This window comes from Furipterus horrens, unplaced genomic scaffold, assembly GCF_987537825.1.
Source record: "Furipterus horrens unplaced genomic scaffold, mFurHor1.1.pri manual_scaffold_1, whole genome shotgun sequence".
Taxonomy (NCBI): domain Eukaryota; kingdom Metazoa; phylum Chordata; class Mammalia; order Chiroptera; family Furipteridae; genus Furipterus; species Furipterus horrens.
Window position 1 is genome coordinate 208,110,070 of NW_028327171.1, and position 20,710 is coordinate 208,130,779.

The following is a 20,710-nucleotide window of genomic DNA, read 5'->3' on the forward strand; positions in this document are numbered from 1 at the left end:
ATAAATTCAATCACAAGACAGAAGACGAGTTTGCGTCTTGTCGTGGTAAAGACTAAGATGACTGTGAGAACCCCATCAAAGAGCCTCTTCAGCAAAGCGAGTGAGAGTTGCCTAATCACAGATTTCCAGGACAGAAAATCAAGTCGACACACAGGAGAGCAGGAAGAGCAGTAGGGCATTTAGAGAGCAGGCAGGAGGAGGAAGCTCAGTGGAAGAAACCAGGAGGGGCCTTCGGAAACCCAGCCATCAGCAGAATTCAGTGTCATGACAAAATTAAAAGGAGCAAATTTAAAGAAAGTATCGGGATGAGCAAGGATCCAGTGCTTCAGGGAGGTTTAGCAGGTGCAAATCGAAGAAGAGTCACTAGTGTGGACCGTTGGGAAGGGGCCAGTGGTAACTGATTTCCTTGCAGCAGCAAAGGTGGAACCCAAGCTGTAAGCTGCGGCAGAGTGAGTTCAGAGGATTGGGCCACCTCGTGTGACATATCACTTGCCCATAAAGGCAAGGAGATAAAACAGCAATGTGAAGGAAAGGGGCTTTGTTTTTGTTTATTTTGTTGGTGGGCTTTATATATATATATATATATATATATATATATATATATATATATATATATATATATATATATATAATATTAAAGAAGACATGTAACTTAATAAAAGAAGCCAGAGAGGGGATAAAAAGTCAAACTAGAAGAGATAACTGTCAATGACAAAGAAGAACTACATTTGAGTGCATTTAACAAGATCTCTAGTGTCGTGGTCTGAAGACGGAGAGATCATCTGCCTCTTGAAAACCTTAAATCTGTCACTTAAGAGTTACAGAAAGTGGGAAAAGCCCTGTGTTGTGATCCTTGGTACAAATGCAGTTCACATTTTACATTTGAGAGAGAGAACAAATGTGATGAAAGAAAGGCTGATATAAGAGCTGAGGTGGAGACAGGTGGATTCTAATAGACCAGAACAACTTACATTTCCAAAGTATTTGTCCAGCAACTCCACATAACGATGCACAATCTCTAGTGTCAAGAGCTCATTGTCCTGACTTTCCACTGCACAGCAAAAATACAAACTAGCATACCTTGAAAAGAAAAAAAAATAAAGTACAATGACCCATGAAACAACTTGAAGATGTTTTCTCCCCAGTGAAGATGCAGTTACCTCCTGCACCCCAGAGCATGTCCTCATCCAAGCCCAAGAATGAAATTACTATGCGTCACATTCCATATCCTCCCAAAATGTAAAATAGAATATATGAAAATATTGGGGTGATGGGATTACTTCTGCTAACTATGTGAAAGTCCCTCAATAAAATTTTACCTTGAGGAGCTATTTTCAGGGGGACAGAGTTTACCTTAACTACAGTGTCTGTTCATGCCCCTTCCTGGCTTGTGAATTGTCTGTTGTAAACTCCAAACACCTGGCTGAGGGTCACCTGCCCACCCTGTCCCTTACACTCCTACGCAGCCATCCTGCATGTCTCGACCCCAGGACTGTCAAGTCCCATGTGTTTCTTCTATGTGCCTCTCCTTTGTGTTTCTTTTACCTAAAATACTCTTCCCTGCCCCATTCGTGTGGCTGGCTCTTACTTGTCCTGTAGCTCTGAGCTTGGATGCCATTTGCTCCAGGAAATGTCTCTCCCCTCTGACTGGATTGGATGCCCCTGCTATGCCTCCCGCCTCAGAGCCTCTGGTCTCTTCATTGTCCATTTCATGGCCTGTCCTGCCCCCACCAGATCAGTGGCTTCCCAAAGTCAGGTACCATTCACCATGGCATACCCAGCACCTGCAGTACCTGTTGAGAGAACCACTGAAGCCTATTCTGCATAAATTGATTTAAATTACAATTGAACCCAAAGTTTTAGAAAACCAGCAGGTAGAGTATACAGTATTCCCTCACTTATCACAGGTATTACGTTCTAGAGGTCCCTGTGATAGGTGAAAATCTACGAAGAACCTTATATTTATTTTAGTAATTATATATTTTTGAGGCTTTATAACCCCTTCCCACACACTTATAAACCGTTCCCAGTCCCTTATTAACCTTTCCCACTCCCTTATTAACCTTTTCGACACTTTTATAAACACTACTTATGTCCTGAAACATATTCTACACTCTTAAACCTATGTAACTTTAACAATAGTCATATACAGTATACCGAAAATCCCACAATATAGCAAAAAATCCGTGATAAGTAATTAAATATAATATCTTTTAAAATACAGTGAGGCTGCGATAGGTGAACCGCGATATAGAGAGGGACTACTGTACAGATTTTGACCTTGGATCTGGCTGAAGGAGCTTTGCCTGGACACTTCCTGGTAGTTTAATACATTAAATATAGTCTGTAGGGGTTACTCTGTCTTTCCCCTTCAGGCCTTATAAACACCCCTTGCAAGAGCCTTTCTACTGTGTGTTTTCCTTCTGGAAGCTGCAGTAAGATGCTGGATGCAGGGTCGGGTCAGCTGTGCTCTGGTCCTGGCTTAGGTATCAGTTAGCTAGGTCCTTATTACTTTTACCTTGAGGACCCAGTTTCCTCATCTATAAATTGAGGTTTCTTTCCAGTATGGTCTTCCCACGCAAGCAGATAGAATAAAGAGAGAAGATATAGGCTTGAAAGCCAGAAAAATCTGAATTTGAATCCTGACTCTGTCAATTACCACTCAATTACTGTGATAGGGGCCTAAATTACTTACACTCTCTGTGGCTTCAGTTTCTTCATCGGCAAATATGAGTGATAACAACAATAAAAAGACCCGCCCATCTCTGTACCACATTAATCTGCATTTTTCCATAATATTTAGAAAATATGTTGTTTACTTAACAAATGAGAACACACTGTGAGAACAGGAATGTCCCATGTCCTGCTGACCACTGTGCCCACAGCCACCAGAACAGTGCTGGGAACAGAGTTGATGTTTATAAGATATTTCTTGGATGCAGGCATGCATTACCAATGTGAAGATTAAGCACCTAAAACGCATCCTGGCACATGAAAGGCCTTTCAATAAGTCAGAGGTCTTTCCTAGTTAGTCTCTCGGTACAGATATTTGGGCTCCAGTTTTCAAAGAGTTCAGTAAATGATGAAATTGGTGTTGCAATCTAAAAGGTTCAGGATTAAACAAACCAAAGCAGTAACGAGAAACTCAGTTCTCATAAAGTTACTCACACCTTTTATAAACAAGTTTTAGTTCCTTCCAGTCAATAAAACTGCATGTCCTCTGACTTCGAGAGAGAACAATCTGAACAATTTCCCGGGTGATCTTTTTCCTTTCTTTGTCTGGAAGAGTCGTGTACCATTTCTGCAGCCGTAATTTCCCCTGTCGACTGAAGAGCAATATGAAATGTATCTGTAACAAATGAGGGACAGGAAAAAAGAAAACAGAAGTTGGTCAACCAAATCATTCTACCTCAATACTAAAATTTAGTGGCAGGGTATACACAGGATTATAATTCTGCACAGATGAAAAAAGACTTACCAGCTTGAGAACTATCTCATCTCTGAAATTACCTTTAACCCATCAGAGGAACAAAGAAATGTTACACCACAAACAACGTTTATTTATATTATAGAGGAAAGATAAGTTCTTTTTTTAATTCCTTGTATGAGTGAAAAACTCAGTATATAGGGAGAAAAATATATCAAGGAAGTATGTAATTCTTTTAAGTACACATTAAATTCTTCCTTCACAAGCCCAAAAAATATTAAAAAGTTAAAAACAGAAGAGTTTAGTTTAAAAATTATCTCCTAGTTCCGTATCACAGGTATAGAAACATAATGATCATAGAGAAATAAAGGCGAGAAGTAAGGAAAGAAGGAGGATAAAGCAAGAAGGAGAAGCAAGAAAGTGAGAAGGGGACCATATTCTGCCTTCTGAAATAAAAATTGTATGTATTTAAGGTGCACAACATGTATCAATACATATGCGTACTGAAATGATTACTACAGTCAAGCTAATTGTCATCAACTCACATAGTTACCACTTTTGTGTGTGATGAAAGCGCTGAGGTATAATCTAAGCAAATTTCCAGTACTCAATACAGTATGATTAACTACAGTCATCATGCTGTGCATTAGAGCTCTATCTAGACTTACTCATCTCGTAATTGCACTTGTCCTTTGAGCAACATCTCCCCATTTCCCCACCTCCCTGCTCCTGGTAAGCATCCTTGTACTGTCTGCATGAGTTTGACTCTTTTAGATTCTACATATAAGTGAGACCATGCAGGATTTGTCTTTCTGTGCCTGGTTTATTTCATTTCCAGGTTCATCCATGATATGGCAAATGACAGGATTTTCTTATTTTTTTATTAATGAATAATATTACATTGTACGTGTGGGTATTACATTTTCTTTTTCCATTCATTTTTTGATGGGCACAGATTGATCCTAATGGTTGAATATTGTGAATAATGCTGCAATGAACTTGGGAGTGCAAGATACTGATTTCATTTCCTTTGGATATATACTCAGAAGAAGGATAGCTGGATCATATGATAGGCCTATTTTTAATTCTTTGAGGAACCTCTACATTGTTTTCTATAGTGTCTGCACCAAGTTACATTCCCTCTGACAAGGTACAAGGGTTCCCATTTCTACACATCCTCACCAACACTTATCTTTTGTCTTTATTGTAATAGCCATTGTAACAGGTATGAGGTGATATCCCATGGTGGCTTTGATTTGCATTTTCCTAATGATTACTGATGTTGAGCATCTTTCTATATACCTGTCACCCATTTGCATGACTTCTCTGGAGAAATGTCTATTCAAGTCCTTTGTCCATTTTTAAATCAGGTCATTTGTTTTCTTGCTGTTACGTTAGTTATGTCCCTTACATATTTTGGATATTAACCCTTTAACAGATGTACGGTTTGCAACTATTTTCTTCCATTCCACAGGTTATCTTTTAACTTCATTGATCGTTTCCTTTCCTGGGCGGAAGCATTTTAGTTTGGTGCGATCCTATTTGTATATTTTTTATTTTGTTGCCTGTGCTTTGGCAGTCACACTCAAAATATCACTGCCCAGACCAATGTCAACAAGCTTTTTCCCTATGGTTTTGTCTAATAGCTTTAGAGTTTCAGGTTTTACATTTAACTGTTTAATCCATGTTGAGTTGATTTTTGTATATGGAGTGAGATAAGGGTCCAATTTCATTCTTCCGCATGTGGATATCCTGTTTTCCCAACACTACTGACTGAAGAAACTGTCCTTTACATGTTGTGTGTTCTTGGCACCTTTGTTTAAGTCTTGGATGTAAACTCTTTACTTTGTAGGTACTTGTCTGAGCACTTAAGAAATAACCCTCTCAAGTTACAACTGTCTTTGGCATCACAACAGATTCTTAACAACTTAGAGTGAGTTGGCTCTGTTAGGGAGCAGCCTGATCTTATTTTCAATTAAGTTTCAGAATGTATATTTAAAAGGAATATTTCTATTCCAATGAATTTGAAAAGCTTTAAATGAATGCGAGACACTGTAACATGTAGTTTACTCTGGTACCTTGGAGGTATGATAGATATGTTTCTTAGAAATTTAAAGATTAGATGGTCTGATCTTTATTTTATGAGAGATTAAGTTTTCTCAATACGTAGTATGAGATCACATTTTGAATCAAAATTTGAGTTTTTGTTCTGTTTTTTAAACAATAAAACTCATTGCTGAGGTTAATGTTGTCACAGACGGAACAATATATACTGGGAACCAAAATAATTTATTTTTAAAACTTTTTACATATACAACATTCTATTCCTTTTATTGAAGAGGTTTGGCTCTGAACATTATGGCATGTCATACAAACTCAATAAGTGGCAATATCTGAGGGCTGAAAGAAACCAGGCCTTCCACAGAGCTTCCTCTCCCCCAACTTATAAAATTTGGGGTCTTCTTACTAAACTATCTTCTGCCTCAGAAAAGATATATCTGTTATAGCAGGGACTTAAAGCCAACACATGGCAAATGAAGAGAGAGCTAATTTAAAAAGCCCTACATACTTAGCAGCTTTAAGAAAAATCATCCTGAGTCTGGAATTTTAAATATTTGCTTAGAACACAGCATTTTCTTAATCCCCCATTTGACTATCAGAGCAGGTATGGATGATTCAATAACGGAACACAGTTACTGTTTTGTAAGAATCATATTGAGAAAAGTATTTTTACTTTCAAGAAAATATAATTATAAAGTGACATTCTAAAAGTACAAAATTTAATCGTGATAGAATAATAAAATCTCAGGATCTTGCGAACAAAGACCTTTGGGGATGATCGCCAATGAATAGGACTATTCAGTCTGATGTCAAAGTGAAATCCACATATTTTCTTAATGTTCACTTTGCATTCTTTTTTTAAAAATATATTTTATTGATTATGCTATTACAGTTGTCCCAATTTTTCCCTTTGTCCCCTTCTTTCCAGTGTCCCCCTTCCCTCCAGCCCCCCTTCTCCCCTGGCTTAGTACATTTCCATGGATTGTGCATATAAGTTCTTTGACTTCTCCATTTTCTATACTATTCTTAACAACCCCATGTCTATTTTGTACCTACCAATTATGCTCCTTAACCTCTGTATTTTTCTCCCCATTTTCCCCCTTTCCCCTTCCAGCTGATACCCCTCCAAATGATCTCCATATCTATTATTCTGTTCCTGTTCTAGTTGTTTGCTTAGTTTGTTTTTTAGATTCAGTTGTAGATAGTTGCAAATTTGTTGCCACTTTAATGTTCATAGTTTCTATCTTTTTTTTTCTTAACTAAAACCCTTTAACTTTCATATAATAATGACTTGCTAATGATGAACTCCTTTAGCTTTACCTTGAATGGGAAGCACCTTATCTGCTCTTCCATTCCAAATGATAGCTTTGCTGAATAGGGTAATCTTGGTTGTAGGCCCTTGCTTTTCATCACTTTGAATACTTCTTGCCAGTCCCTTCTTGCCTGAAAAGTTTCTTTTGAGAAATCAGCTGATAGTCTTATGGGAACTCCTTTTCTCTTGCTGCTTTTAAGATTCTCTCTTTATCTTTCACCTTTGGCATTTTAATTATGATGTGTCTTGGTGTGGTCCTCTTTGGGTCCATCTTGTTTGGGACTCTCTGTGCTTCCTGGACTTGTATGTCTATTTCCTTCACCAAATTAGGGAAGTTTTCTTTCATTATTTTTTCAAATGAGTTTTCAATTTCTTATTCTTCCTCCTCTCCTTCTGACACCTCTATGATTCAGATGTTGGTGCATTTGGAGATATCCCAGAGGCTTCTTATATTATCTTCACTTTAAAAAAAAAAATTCTTGTTTCTTCTTGTTGTTCTGATTGAATGTTTTGGGGTTTTTTTTATGTTCCAAATTGTTTATTTGAATCCTTGCTTCCTTCCATTCACTGTTGGTTCCATGTAGATTTTTCTTTATTTCAGTTAGTGTAATCAACATTTCTTCCTTTATTTTTTTTGCCATACTCTATGAGTTCTTTGAGCATCTTGATCACCAGTGTTTTGAACTCTGCATCTGATAGGTTGGTTACCTCTGTTTCTTTTAGTGTTTTTTTCTGGGGTTTTGTTCTGTTTTATCATTTGGGCCATGTTTCTTTCTCTCTTCAATATGATAGCCTCCTTGTGTTTGTTTCTGTGTAGTAAGTAGAGCTGCTTTTACTCCCTATCTTAGTAGAGTGGCCTATGTAGCAAAGGCACCTGTAAATTTTGTGGGGTGGAGCCTTAGTTAATTGCCAGGGTGGGGAAACCTACTTTACTGCTTTATGGCTGTGTGGGGGGAGGACTCAGAGAGGGGACAGCGCCACTGCCTGGCTTCTTAAGGTTGGCCTGGCACTTGCCTTCTTTCTAGTCATTTCATCCACTCCCCATATGCAACTAGAGTCCTTCCAGCTGTTGCCCTATTGCTGAATCTCAGAATGGTTGGTTTTCATTTGTTCTAAGACTGTTTTCTAAAAATCATATTGAGAAAGTTATTTAAGCGGCATCTCCTGAAAATCCTGCAGTTTCTTCTATCACCCCAACCCCCACTGGTTCTTATAGCTAGAAGGTATGAGGATTTATCTTCTCGGTGCTGGTACCCTGGGCTGTGAGGTCTGGCCTGGGTCTGGGATTCCTCACTCCCAAGGTGTCTCTCCCAATTTTGATCTACCACATGTGACTGTGGGACCACTCATTCCATCATCACCACTGACTCGTGTTACCAAACCACATCTCCTCACCTCTTCACCCATCTGCACCCCTCCTACCTGTCTAGACAAATGTGGCTTCTTTAAATCCTGGGTTGTTGGACTTATATACAGTTCAATTTTCTGACAGTTCTGGGTGTTAGTTGTTTTAAGGTTTAGTTGCAATTCTTTGTGGTTGTGTGAGGAGGTGAAGCATGTCTACCTACACCTCCATCTTGACCACAAGTATCACTTTGCATTTCCTAACAGAACATTTTCTTCTTCCCATTTAATCCAAATCTCTTCTGTTACAATTTAAGTCAATTTTCCCTTATTTTACCTACAAATGTATACAAAAAGGCATACCGCTATCCCTGAAATAACAACTAAAATCCCATGTTTGAAGACAGACTTTAAATGTAGCCTAAATCTTTTCCTTCCAGAAGAAATGACCCTGCTTTCACATCTTGCTCTTATTGGTTCTATTTTCAGATATAAAAATAATCGTGGTTACAATTCTTCCAGATTTCTTCACAGGCTCTACATTACTTTTAATTTGGGGCCCTCAGATCCATGCCAACATTCAAGCGAAAGGCTATAACTCGTCATCGTCGTCGTCGTCGTCGGCAGCCGTCCGTCTCGAGAGACGATGGTGTAGCTTCTTAAGACTCTATCTGCACCGCCGAGAATGGTTGTGCAGTCCGACTCGGGAGTGACATGGTATCTGTCTCCTCCCGTGTTGAATCGACATCTTGCGATGACGCTGAAGCTACAGAGCCTGGGCAGGGTAATATGGAGGGTCCGCTGTTGCCCATGCAGCAGACCCCCCCCTCTCTTCGCAGCTGAAGGGTCCAAGGGAAAGACGGAGTCAATACAGCTTGGCTTCAGGTGCGCCGCAGGAGTGGCCGGTGTTGACTACAACGTCAAACCGCCTTAGGGACTCCGGCTCCGGATTTTCTGTCGGGGTTTACTCCCCTAGCCTTTCCCCTGAAGAGGTATGCCGCAAGGCAGCGGAGGTTTTTTGGAGTCAGAGTTTTCCTTCTCTGATGTACCCTGACTGGAACATCGAACCAGCGACACTTAGCTCGCAGGCCGACGCTCAATCCACTGAGCTAAACTATTGCTGAGTTTAATTATAGAATATTTTCTAGTTCCTCTCTGTTGCAACCTTCACTCAAATCAGGCATCTATCTGCCTTTTTAATCATGGATCAACAGTGGAGAACAAAAAACAGAGAGCAAATTTTTCATTCTAACAACAAATTCAAAGAGAAAGGATAATCAGGGACATAACATATGTATCCATAAAGCCCATACAAAATATAAAGGTGCATTCCAAATTAAAAAGAAGCAACAAGTAGGTTCAAGTTTATCTGATAACTGCATTGCATAAGACAGCGTTGAAAGAGTTGGTCCTCTCAAGTTCTGTACTGGGGTCAGGTGTCTGCTATGTGCCCCCTAGATTTAACAGTGTGTCTTGAGCAACTGGCAGAATGAATTACAGTGATTCATGGGACATTACCTCCAGCAATTTATTTTATCTAATCTACCAATGTAGTCCTTCCAGGCACATTTGAATATGTTTCAAGAGGTTAATCAAATATCATTTTTTGATTAGCATTAGCTTGAGGATAGGAAAAAAAGGCACTGAGACAGTTTTTTCTTAAATAATTACAAAAAGCCAACTTAATTTCAAGCTGCTGTCATCAACAAACTTCATCTGACTTCAGAAAACAACCACCGAACATTTTCTTTCAACAATTTTGCTCACAAGAAAGGGGTAATGTGGAGACTGGAAACATCTGGAAATGCCAATTCCAGAAATAGCCAGAATATTCAATGAGAAGTTTGCTGAGCAGGTTTGACTGCTTACATTTGGCTGAAATGCTTCAGCCTCAAGTTGTCACTCAGCTTGACCAATATCTCCCATCCCTGTCCCAGGAGGAACCACTTATATCAGCAGCCCCTTTTGAGGGGTCTCGTTCTGCCCTAGATGATCCCTCAAGTCCAAACATGTAAGGTTAATCCAAGCACTCCTTGTCCTCAAGAGTGTCCTCCAAAACAATACTTGACCTAACTGGGCAAGCCCATAATTCTCACTTGGAACCAGAAAAGAAACTGTTCTCTTCATTATATATTTCTGATGCATGTCTAGGAAGGCACTGGTAGGCCTTTAAAAGAAGCACAAAACAGACCAGGACCAATCTATTAATATTTGGGCTGCTGCTCTGAGCCAGTACTAGCATCTCCCTTTTATTTTTTTTTAATTATTTTTTTCAATGTTATTTTATTATAGTGTCAGCTGTACACCTTATGGATAGACAACCATAAACTTTACATAGTGTTCCCTTGAATATTTCAAGTGCCCACCTGGCGCTATCCATGGTTATTACAATATTATTGACCATATTGCTTCTGCTATACTTTCACACCCCTGTGACTAATTATGTAACTGCCAATTAGTATTTCTTAATCCCTTCACCTCTTTTACACAGTCCCCCAAACTTCTACTCTATAACAACCACCTGCTTGCTCTCTGTGTCAATGAGTCTGTTGCAATTTTGTTTATTCACGTATTCTGTTCTTTAGATTCCTCAAATAAGTGAAATCATGTGGTATTTGTCGTTCTCTGACCGATTTATTTAAGCACAACACCTCTAAGTCCATCTATGCTGTTGGAAATGGTAAGATTTCGTTCTTTTTCATGGCCAAGTAATATTCCATTCTATATATCTACCACAGCTTTTTAAATCTACTCATCTATTGATGGGCACTTGGGTTGCCTCCATATTTGGGTTATTGTAAATAATGTTTCAATGAACATAGTGGTGCGTATATCTTTTCAAATTAGTGTTTTCGGTTTCTACGGATAAATGCCCAGAGTGAAATCACTGGGTCATAAGGCAGATGTATCTTTAATTTTTTGAGGACATCCCATACTGTTTTTGGTAGTGGTGCCCCAACTAGCATCTTCCTCCTAGTTGAAGATAAACAGTGAAGGCTCCCAATAGCAGCACTGGTTCTTAATATTTACAAATCTCTCTGTTCCTGACCTGAACCCATGTAATGGATCCACAACCAGCTTCTAAGAAAAGGGGTATCCACGACCTTTTCTTGTCCCCAACATTGTTTAACCATGAACACTAACTTTTCAGAACTAGCTTGTATTTCAGGACCTGAGCTGCAAATATAAATACAAAAAATATGTTCCTTTCCTCCAGTTCCATAAACCTGGCTGGTTTTCATGATACATCTTGTAAACAATACTATTGCTAGGGTCCTCACCTCCTTCACCCCTTTTCCAACTACTGCAGCCACTCTGTAAATTCCCAACTCAGATAAGCCCCTCCCCTCTCATCTTTGCTTCTATACTGAGGCATAGGGCACTTTACAGGTTGGTACAACCATAAATGTATGATGGTCCAGCTCAGCTGAATTGCCAGTGTTACTTGGAAACTTTCCAGGTTCCTCTTCATGTAAAGGGTCACTAAGCAACTCCTCCTTTACTTCCTACACAGGTTATTCCAGTTCACTACCATGTCCCTCATATTCCTTATCTCCATCCTCACTCTCTGACTCTGAGAAGAAAAGCCAAGAAAATGAAAACCATTCTGCAGGATTCCTCTGATCCCCCCACACCCACACACCGATAAGCACAAGTCTGGTCACGCCCACCCTTAGCTGATTTATTTTCTTCCTCTGTCCGGAAGCACATACATCATCTGTTGCCCTGGACTTCAACTCTCACCTAACTCTTTAGGAACACAGATTTGTCATTCTGACACAGCCAATCTCTGTGCCTTTCTTCTAAGGCTCCTCACATGTAGGTGCTGAATAACTAAGTCTCTCTCATCTTTAAAAAACAATGGCCTTGCCCTTGCTGGTGTGGCTTAGTGGACTGAATGATGGTCCGTGAACCAAAAGGTCACGGGTTCGATTCCCAATCAGGGCACATGCCTGGGTTGCAGGCCAGGTCCCCAGTTGGAGGCATGTAAGAGGCAAATAATCAATGAGAGGCAACCAACTGGTGTATCTCTTGCACATTGATGTTTCTCTCCCTCTCTTTCTCCCTCCCTTCACCTCTCTCTAAAAATTAATTAATTAATTAATTTAAAAAAATAAAAAACAATGGCCTTCTCTAGAATTTCAACCCTCTTAAAACATGACTCAGTGGTCAGTGTCAAGGGATCAAATGTGCCGATACCTTTTTTAAGGATGTACCCTAATATGCAAATACATATTCAGGCATTAGATGTTTACTGCAGGTCTTTATAGTAACACACAAATAAGTAAATAAAGCTGGAAACTACCTAAACTGCCAGTGACAGAGAAAAAATTAAATGGTATTTGTTAAATGGTTTCAATAAATGAGAATGTATATGGTATAATTTAAGTTAATATATATATATGTAACAGTACATGGACTAATATATCAACAATATAAAACTATACTCGCATGGAAATTACATGAAGGAAATACACTGAATTGTTAATTACATATATCTCAGAATAGTTGCATTATAAATGTTATTTTATTTTCTGTACTTATATACTTGCATTTTCCAAAATTCATATCTGTGATTCTTTAATGATGGAAAAAAAGTGCTTAATGAAAAGAATATTAGTGAGTTCAGTAAAAGTCAGTCAACATTCTATCTGAAAATTAAATACTAAATGAATGTCAAAGTGTTTTCAACAAATAAATCTACACCTCAAGGAGCTGACACACTACTCAGGGGATCTGTGGCGCTGAGTAAGCAGACTGCTCACAGCCTGTCTCCTGGCCACACGACCATGCGGGTAGGCACAGACACAGAGTGGGCAGCTAAGAAATTACACCAGTGGTCACGGTTGCTGTGTTCAGGTGGGGGAGCCCTAATAATCATGTTTCTCTCATCCCAAAACTATCTCTAATTTCAGAAAAAATCACGTATATTAAGGGCATGTGTTTCAAGAAACTTTTGATTCAATTTCGCATACTTCTACTGGGTAGTGTTGTAAAATGTGTTTCTGGTGATTAGTTGTGGCTCAAAGGAGGAAAAGGGGAAGGAGGAAATGATGACAAAGACAAGGAGCCTAGTAAAGAGGTCACCCACAATGAGGTAAAAAAGCAGGGAAAAAAATGTTCAAACACAAAGCTAGTCAGTAAGGAAGTGTTAACAAAAACAAAACAGCTTTTAAAAAATTTGAGTGTTAATATTTACAGTCAGAGAATGTTCAATACCAGGAAGATTTTATATATGTGTGTATATAGATAATTTTTTCCAAGTGTGGGAAGCAACTATTTGTAGTAGGTCTCCGGGTGTGGAAACCACTGCAGTGTAAACAGAAAGCAGCTTCAAGAATGACCATGTTCCCAATAAACTCAATTAAGAAAAAAAAAAAAGAAAGGCAGTGTAAATATATCTTTGAATCAGTATAAGGTGTCACAGTGAGTATCTTTGGACTTAAATGGGCTTTTAATTACTTTCCTTATTTTGCTTTTTTCTATTTCCTAGTTTTTCTACAATGAACATGTATTAGTTTCATAATAAATTTAAAAAAAGGATTTTTTCTTATTAAAATTAAAAGAAGGACGTATAAAGAGACTAGGTAGCTAAGTCTACATGTATATTAATATATGCCCTGATTTTACTTCAAGGCATATAACATTTGACCTGAACTGTAAATGTTCCTAATAAAATGTTTAAGGAAAGGGAATTATAGAGGTTTTGGCTGATTCTGTGCCTGTACTTCATGTTATAAAATGCTCTATGTATTCTCCCCCAACCTTTCCATATGGATTAAAGAAGTCTCCCCTTTTAAGACTCTTTTCATAACATGAGTTTCTTAATTTTCTTATCGTTTTGTGTATTTCTTCCTGAGTCAGGTCAAACTCCATTCTTTACTCATAACGAGGACTCTTTAAATAGTGGTGGGACTGTTGAATTTTGAGAAATGGCAACTAGCTCTGTACTAATATTCTGGGAGAGAACTGGGTTTTCTATAAAGGTAATGCTACCCTGTGGTTTTCTTGAGATAGCCTTCTTTTAAAAGCAGAGAATTGTGTATTTTTGTTTGTTTTGTTTTGTTTTAGCTTAAAACTGGGATCGCCTTTCTCCAGATGCAATCAAGTCAACTAGCATTCGTTATATTTGCCGTATCTCCTGAAGGCTTACTCTGACAGGTTTAACGGTTCTTTGGCCATAAGAGCTAACGGCATCCACACACCAAGAAATCCGGCTGTTCTCCTCTCTCTGCTCGGTCAGTTACAACAATGTTACACACAACTGTCCGGGCACTCCTTCCTTCAGGACTTTACAGTTTATATTTGCATGTGGAGATGAACCCCTTACCAATTCCTGACATGCTTCCCCTGTGCCTGCTCTGACGGCCACAAGACCGTTCCTCCAGGCCTGAAGCATCTCCCTTTGCTCTGAGGTCCCATCAGGCGCTTTCAGAAAGGGAAGAGACATCCACTGTTTCTTCACTAGCCCCATGTCTTCACCTGCTCAAAGGGTTCTAGGGTGTAGCTTCCTCCTCCACAAGCCCAGCTGCCTTCTCTGCCAAGGTCGTTCGCTTAAGCCTTCAGCGATTTACCCTATTATAGACTTGACCAGCATGCTCAGGGTAGAAATAAGATTTGCCAGACTACAGTTTCCCAGAAGTCATTTATGTATGTTCTTAGCATAAAGGTTCACAGACAATCTGCCAGTGCGCAAGTTTAATGACTCTCTGAAACAAACTTATTACATGCCAGAAATTAAAATGTTTTGCTTATTTCAAATCTCTAACATACTACCCAGCCAAAATAGTGTATCTCAACCCCTGTTTCAGATTGGACCCAGGGCACCCAAAGTTGATTCGGGGCATGCCAAGCATCTATCTCCATGCCAAGCCACATGCTCGGTCCGGGAGTAGGGGGCAGGAGAAGAGCCTGGTGGTGAAGTGGGAAGACTTTGCTAGCAGGTAGCTTTAGAGCTCGCGTTTGAATCCTGGCTCTGTCATTTATGAACTAAGCAGACCTAGAAAAGTTACCTGACCTTTCTGGAACTCAGTCTCCTCATCTGTAAAACAGGGAGGAGGGTAGTAATGACATCAGTAATGTTGGTGGAGGTAGTGCACATGTTAACTTCTTAGCGTAGAGTCTAGTGCAGAGTGAGCTGACCATAAATGCTTGCTATTGCTAATAAGTCATCCAGGAGACTGTCCCACCCATTTACACTCCCATTTGTCTTCACCTGGCTAAGAAAAAGTCTCTGCTTCCTCCCGGTGAATCACTCCATTCCTCTTCCATCACCTTTCACCAACTGGTCCCACATTCTGATGAAAGGCGTCTCTGACAGCCATTTCATAAGCTGATTCTTTGGGTAACAAACCATCCAATTTCCAGCTGACCTGCTACCTTGTCTCCTTAATCACCGGGTCTCATCAATCACCTTTCAATGCTTAAAGAATGAGTTGACAGGGAGCCCACACTTGCAGGGAAGTCATTTAAGTTCCTTTCTTTCTTCTGACTGCTGACCAGTGGTCTTCCAATAAAGAACATATTAATTCTCTGAGTTCTCTGGAAGGTGCTTACTTCAGGGTTCCCCATTTTTCACTCACGGGGAGTTTATCTTTCAGTGGGTGGTGGCAGGTACTGTTTTTATGTTTAGTGTTCATCTTCCCTCCTGCCTGCCTGAGCTGTGTCACTCCTCCAAGGGGACCTTTCCACTGTTTCCCCACCAGGTCCTATTCATGAGGTGGCATGGCTCATGGGAATTACAGGGAAACTGCAGCCCTGAACCTGCTGGCAGCTGCCCTCTCTGGGATTTGTATCTGAATTTGTAAAACGGGACAGGAGGGTCACATATCAAATACCTTTCATGGGCTAGGCAGAGGCAGGCAACACCTTACATGAGGGTAAAGGTTCAGAGTAATGCTATAAGGGATGGAAGACACAGAATTCAACTGTAAATTATAAGTTCTAACTAAAGGGACAGCCACAAATCAGCCACAATAAGGTGTTGTCAAGAAGAGAAAAAAAAACCACCCGGTACTACCAGGTTTTTAGATATTTTTTCCCAAAGGAAGCCTGAAATCTAGTGATTATGTAAAATATTGGGATTATTTCAATGTTAAACATTAATAATAATAATAACCACAACACAACCCTGTTCAAGCTAAACAAAGCACATTGGAAGCGGTGGTGGTCCGGGAGCTGCTTTTAGGTGGAGGCCCCATGGAGACTACTGAGTGAGAAGGCAGCCACAGTCCGTTATGTCCCTCATGTCATTCTGCAGCTTTATTGCCCTCGATAGGTTTCCCCGCTCTTTGTGGTTTCTATCTGAGGAAGTGGCCCTCTGGCTTGTGAACCCTGCTCCCACATCTCAGCCTCGCGTAGCGATCACAATCTCCCAGGAACTCCTATTCATCAAATTTAAGAGGCTTCTTTCCCTCAAGATTCCCAGCTCAGGCTTCTGTTTCCACAGCAAAGAAAGAGAACATTCATATGGAGAAGTAAAACCTGCACAAGCTCAGAATCTCCTGCCTGGGTTGTGACGTCAACCTTTTTTTCCTGAAATAAAATGTTGAAATGCAGCCACGTGGCCCTCTGTATTTAGATTCTTTTCCCAATCCTTGCACACCATCTGGTGGCAGGCAGAACTCTCTGCTTATAACAAGGGAAATGCTCAGTGAAGAACGAAATTCGCGAACTGAGGAGGGAAAAGGAAGGAATAGAAAAAGAGGGACAGGATATTAAGGGAAAAAAAGGAATAAGATAAAAACAAAAGTTATGAGCAATCCACCAATGAAAAGGTTAACTGATGAGAATAAGCTAGTGCCCGTTTATACAAAATATTAAAGAGACTTCAGTAAAGCAAAGTCCTGCTAGAATTGCCTGTTATCCATCCAACTGCACACACCACCATATGTTTATTGGAAGGAAGGGTGCATAGAAAGATGGGTAGATGGGTAATTATACTGATAGGACAGGCTCAGCAGCCTGTTGTAGGGTGAACTACAGTCGTCGGCAGCCGTCCGTCTCGAGAGACGATGGTGTAGCTTCTTAAGAGTCTATCTGCACCGCCGAGAATGGCTGTGCAGTCCGACTCGGGAGTGACACGGTATCTGTCTCCTCCCGTGTTGAATCGACATCTTGCGATGACGCTGGAGTGTCCTCTCCAGTGAAGCTGAAGCTACAGAGCCTGGGCAGGGTGATATGGAGGGTCTGCTGTTGCCCATGCAGCAGACCCCCCCTCTCTTCGCAGCTGAAGGGTCCAAGGGAAAGACGGAGTCAATACAGCTTGGCTTCAGGTGCGCCGCAGGAGTTGCCGGTGTTGACTACAACGTCAAACCGCCTTAGGGACTCCGGCTCCGGATTTTCTGTCGGGGTTTACTCCCTTAGCCTTTCCCCTGAAGAGGTATGCCGCAAGGCAGCGGAGGTTTTTTGGAGTCAGAGTTTTCCTTCTCTGGGGTGAACTACAGTATTGCCTCACTTATCGTGGGTATTACATTCTAGACACCCCCCAGTGAAGTAGGAACCTTACATTTATTCTACACTCTTAAACCTGTGTAACTTTAACAACATACGTATACAGTACCGCTAAATCCCACGATATAACAAAAAATCCACGATAAATAATTAAACATAGTATTTTCAAGCATCCCGCGATACAGTGAGGCCGTGATAAGTGAACTGCGATATAGAGAGGGACTGCTGTACATCACTTAAAAATTCATGGATTGAAGTCCTAACCACCCCCCATCCCCACCCCAAAGTATCTTAGATTGTGACCTTCATTAAGCTAGAGGAGGCTGAACCCCTAATCCAATATGACAAGTATTATTCTCAAAAGGGGGTACACACATATCAAGAACACCCTTTGAAGATGAAGGCAGAGCCAAGGAATGCCTCAGATGTCCAGCAAAGCGCCAGAGGCCAAAAGAGGAGCATGTGACGGATTCTGTCTCAGAGTCCCCAGAAGGACCCGGCTCTGCTGAAACCTTGATTTTGGCCTTCCAGCCTCCGGAATTGTGCAAGTGTAAGCTGCTGTTGTTTAAGCCCCTCAGTTCGTGGACTTTATTTCAGCAACCCTAATGCACTTCTTATCTCTGACTTAGAATTTTATGATCTTTTTAAAAAAAATCTCAAACATCATCACTGTTGTTTTCTATGTTTACAATTCAAAATCACGAAACCAAGCCCTCTACATTCCAGAGATAAAGTCAGCAGATTCCGTTCGAGTTAGCAAATATTTATTCAGTGCCTACCACTGTGAGGGACTGACAATGAAATAAGCCCTCATTCTTGGACTCACAACATGCTAGCATTAGAAAGGACAACAGAGCCGACTCGGTGCAAACTGCCTCCCCTCACGACGGGGACATGCAGACCCAGAGGGCTGGCGGCTGGACCCTCGGTTGTGCACTTGGCAAGAGGCAGGCTTCAGATGATCTCCTGGCTCCCAGCCCAACACTCTGCACTTGACACCTTCAGCCACTTTTTGTTTTCTGGCAAAGCTAAAGCTGCTACTATTCTTCATTTTTTTCCATTTCTGCAAATAATTATAACCAGGCAAGACTTATACTAACACCAGAGAGACTTACTTATAACGGCTGACCTGCATTGAGAGTGTTCCAAACACCATGCTAAGCGTGTTACATGCAGTAGCCCATTTAATCTTCATTAAAATGGGTAGGAGATAGATAATATTACCCCTGTTTGGTTGATAAGAAAACTGGAGCCAGAAAAAGTAAAGTGCTTGCTATGGGTCCATCAGCTGGAAGGTTCCATATATGGGCCTAGATTTGGGAGCCCACTCTTTAACTGACTGTGTAGCATTGCCTCTCTGAGGAGCAGCAAGACAAGGACTCAGGTACCAACAAGGCCGGCTCTACCCACTTTTTAAGTCACTGTATTGAACCATCTTTGCAACTAGAAGGCATTTCTTTTTATTTAAATTAAATTTATTGGGGTGATATTGGTTAATTGGATTGTACAGGTTTTGAGTGTATAATTCTTATGAGACATCATCTAACTGTATATTGCATTGCAGGCCCACCACCTGAACTCTAATCTTCTGTCACCATATGTCTGACCCCTTTTACCCATTACTACCCACTGCACACCCTTCCTTGTGGTGACCACCATACTGTTTTCTGTGTCTGTTTTCGTTTATTTGTTTTTCTTGTTTGTTCATTTGTTGCTTTCAGTTTTGTATCCCACATATGAGTGAAATCACAGGAGTCTTAACTTTTTCTGTCTGACTTATTTCACTGGGCATGATATTCTCAAGATCCATCCACTTTGTTGCAAATGGCAGTGGCTGAGTTTTATATATATATATATATATACTTTATATATTTATTAATTTATAAATATATATCTTATACACACACACACACACATATATATATATATGTGGCACATCTTCTTTATCTAATCATCTAGCATGGGATGCTTCAATTGTTTCCATGTCTTGGCTACTGTGAATAATACTGCAATGAACACAGGGGTGCATATATCTTTGCAAATAAATGCTTTCAAATTATCTGGGTAGGTAACAAGAAGAAGCGTTGCTAGGTCATAGGGTACCTCTATTCTTAATTTGTTGAGGCACCTCCATACACTTTCCCATACCCGCCCCATCCAATACCAAGAGTTTCAGAGTTTCTGTGCCAATTTTTTAAATGAGCAAGAAGAGACAGAGATTAAGATGGAAGAAATAAATATTCAAGTAAATGTGATAATGCCATTAGTCCTGAATCAGACTGCGTCACTACTATTAAATATATCACAGCAGTAACAATAAGATGGTAAAAACAAGCTCTAAGCAAAGTTTATTGGACTGACAAATTTTTGCTAGCAGAAAAAAATAATCTGAAGTCATCTGTGTAGTTGAACTAGACCGAACATGGGCCCTTATCTCTTATACAAAATAAGAGCAATGAGGAACTTGAACTTAGAAAAAATTGGTTGGCTATCTCTACCAAGGGTCCATAATGCTATTGAGAGGAAGAGCCATTACTTCTTTGAACTTGTAAAATAACTCCAGCGGGCCCTTATTGGTAGAAAAGTCCCTGGGGTGAAAAGTAGAGAGACGTATGGTAAAAAGAAGGTACTGTTGCTGCCTACTGGGCTTTCTTTCCTATTGAAAATGCATTGTTTCACCTTCCTTCCTTCCTTTCCTTATTTTTTTCATGTAGTCATTCAACCAGTATGCACTGAATGGTCCCATGTACCAGGGCCGGTGCCAAGAGACGATGACACCACCAAGAACAGGACAGACAAGTTCCTGGCCTCGTGGAGTACACATCCTAACAGAGAGAGTTGGATAATTAAACATGGACTTACAGCCAAGTGTGATGTGTTAAAGCAGAAGCAGTACCGCAGCTACGGGGAAATAAAATAACCTTGTCTAAATATGTCAAGGAAGTGGCTTTCAAGATAAGATCTAGGATAAAGAGGATTAGCCAAATAGAAATGGGTAGAGAAAAGAGACAGGAGGGCTAAGTAGGAATCATCAGGCAGCGGGAACTGTAGACAAGAGCAGTCAGGAGACACTGCTCTCTAGCTACAAGTCTGTCTCTATTTTGCTTGTTAGT

General features: G+C 40.3%; 1 protein-coding gene across 1 annotated transcript in view; it reads right to left on the minus strand.

The window, feature by feature from the left end:
• AP1S3 (adaptor related protein complex 1 subunit sigma 3) overlaps window positions 1-20,710 on the minus strand; it is a 58,804-nt gene that overhangs the window by 13,266 nt on the left and 24,828 nt on the right. Inside the window, exons 2-3 of the mRNA XM_090269152.1 lie at window positions 3,171-3,349; window positions 972-1,080 (exon numbers count right to left, since the gene is read on the minus strand). Of these exons, the coding sequence (XP_090125278.1) occupies window positions 972-1,080; window positions 3,171-3,349 (288 nt within the window). The remainder of the gene's footprint in view (window positions 1-971; window positions 1,081-3,170; window positions 3,350-20,710) is intronic.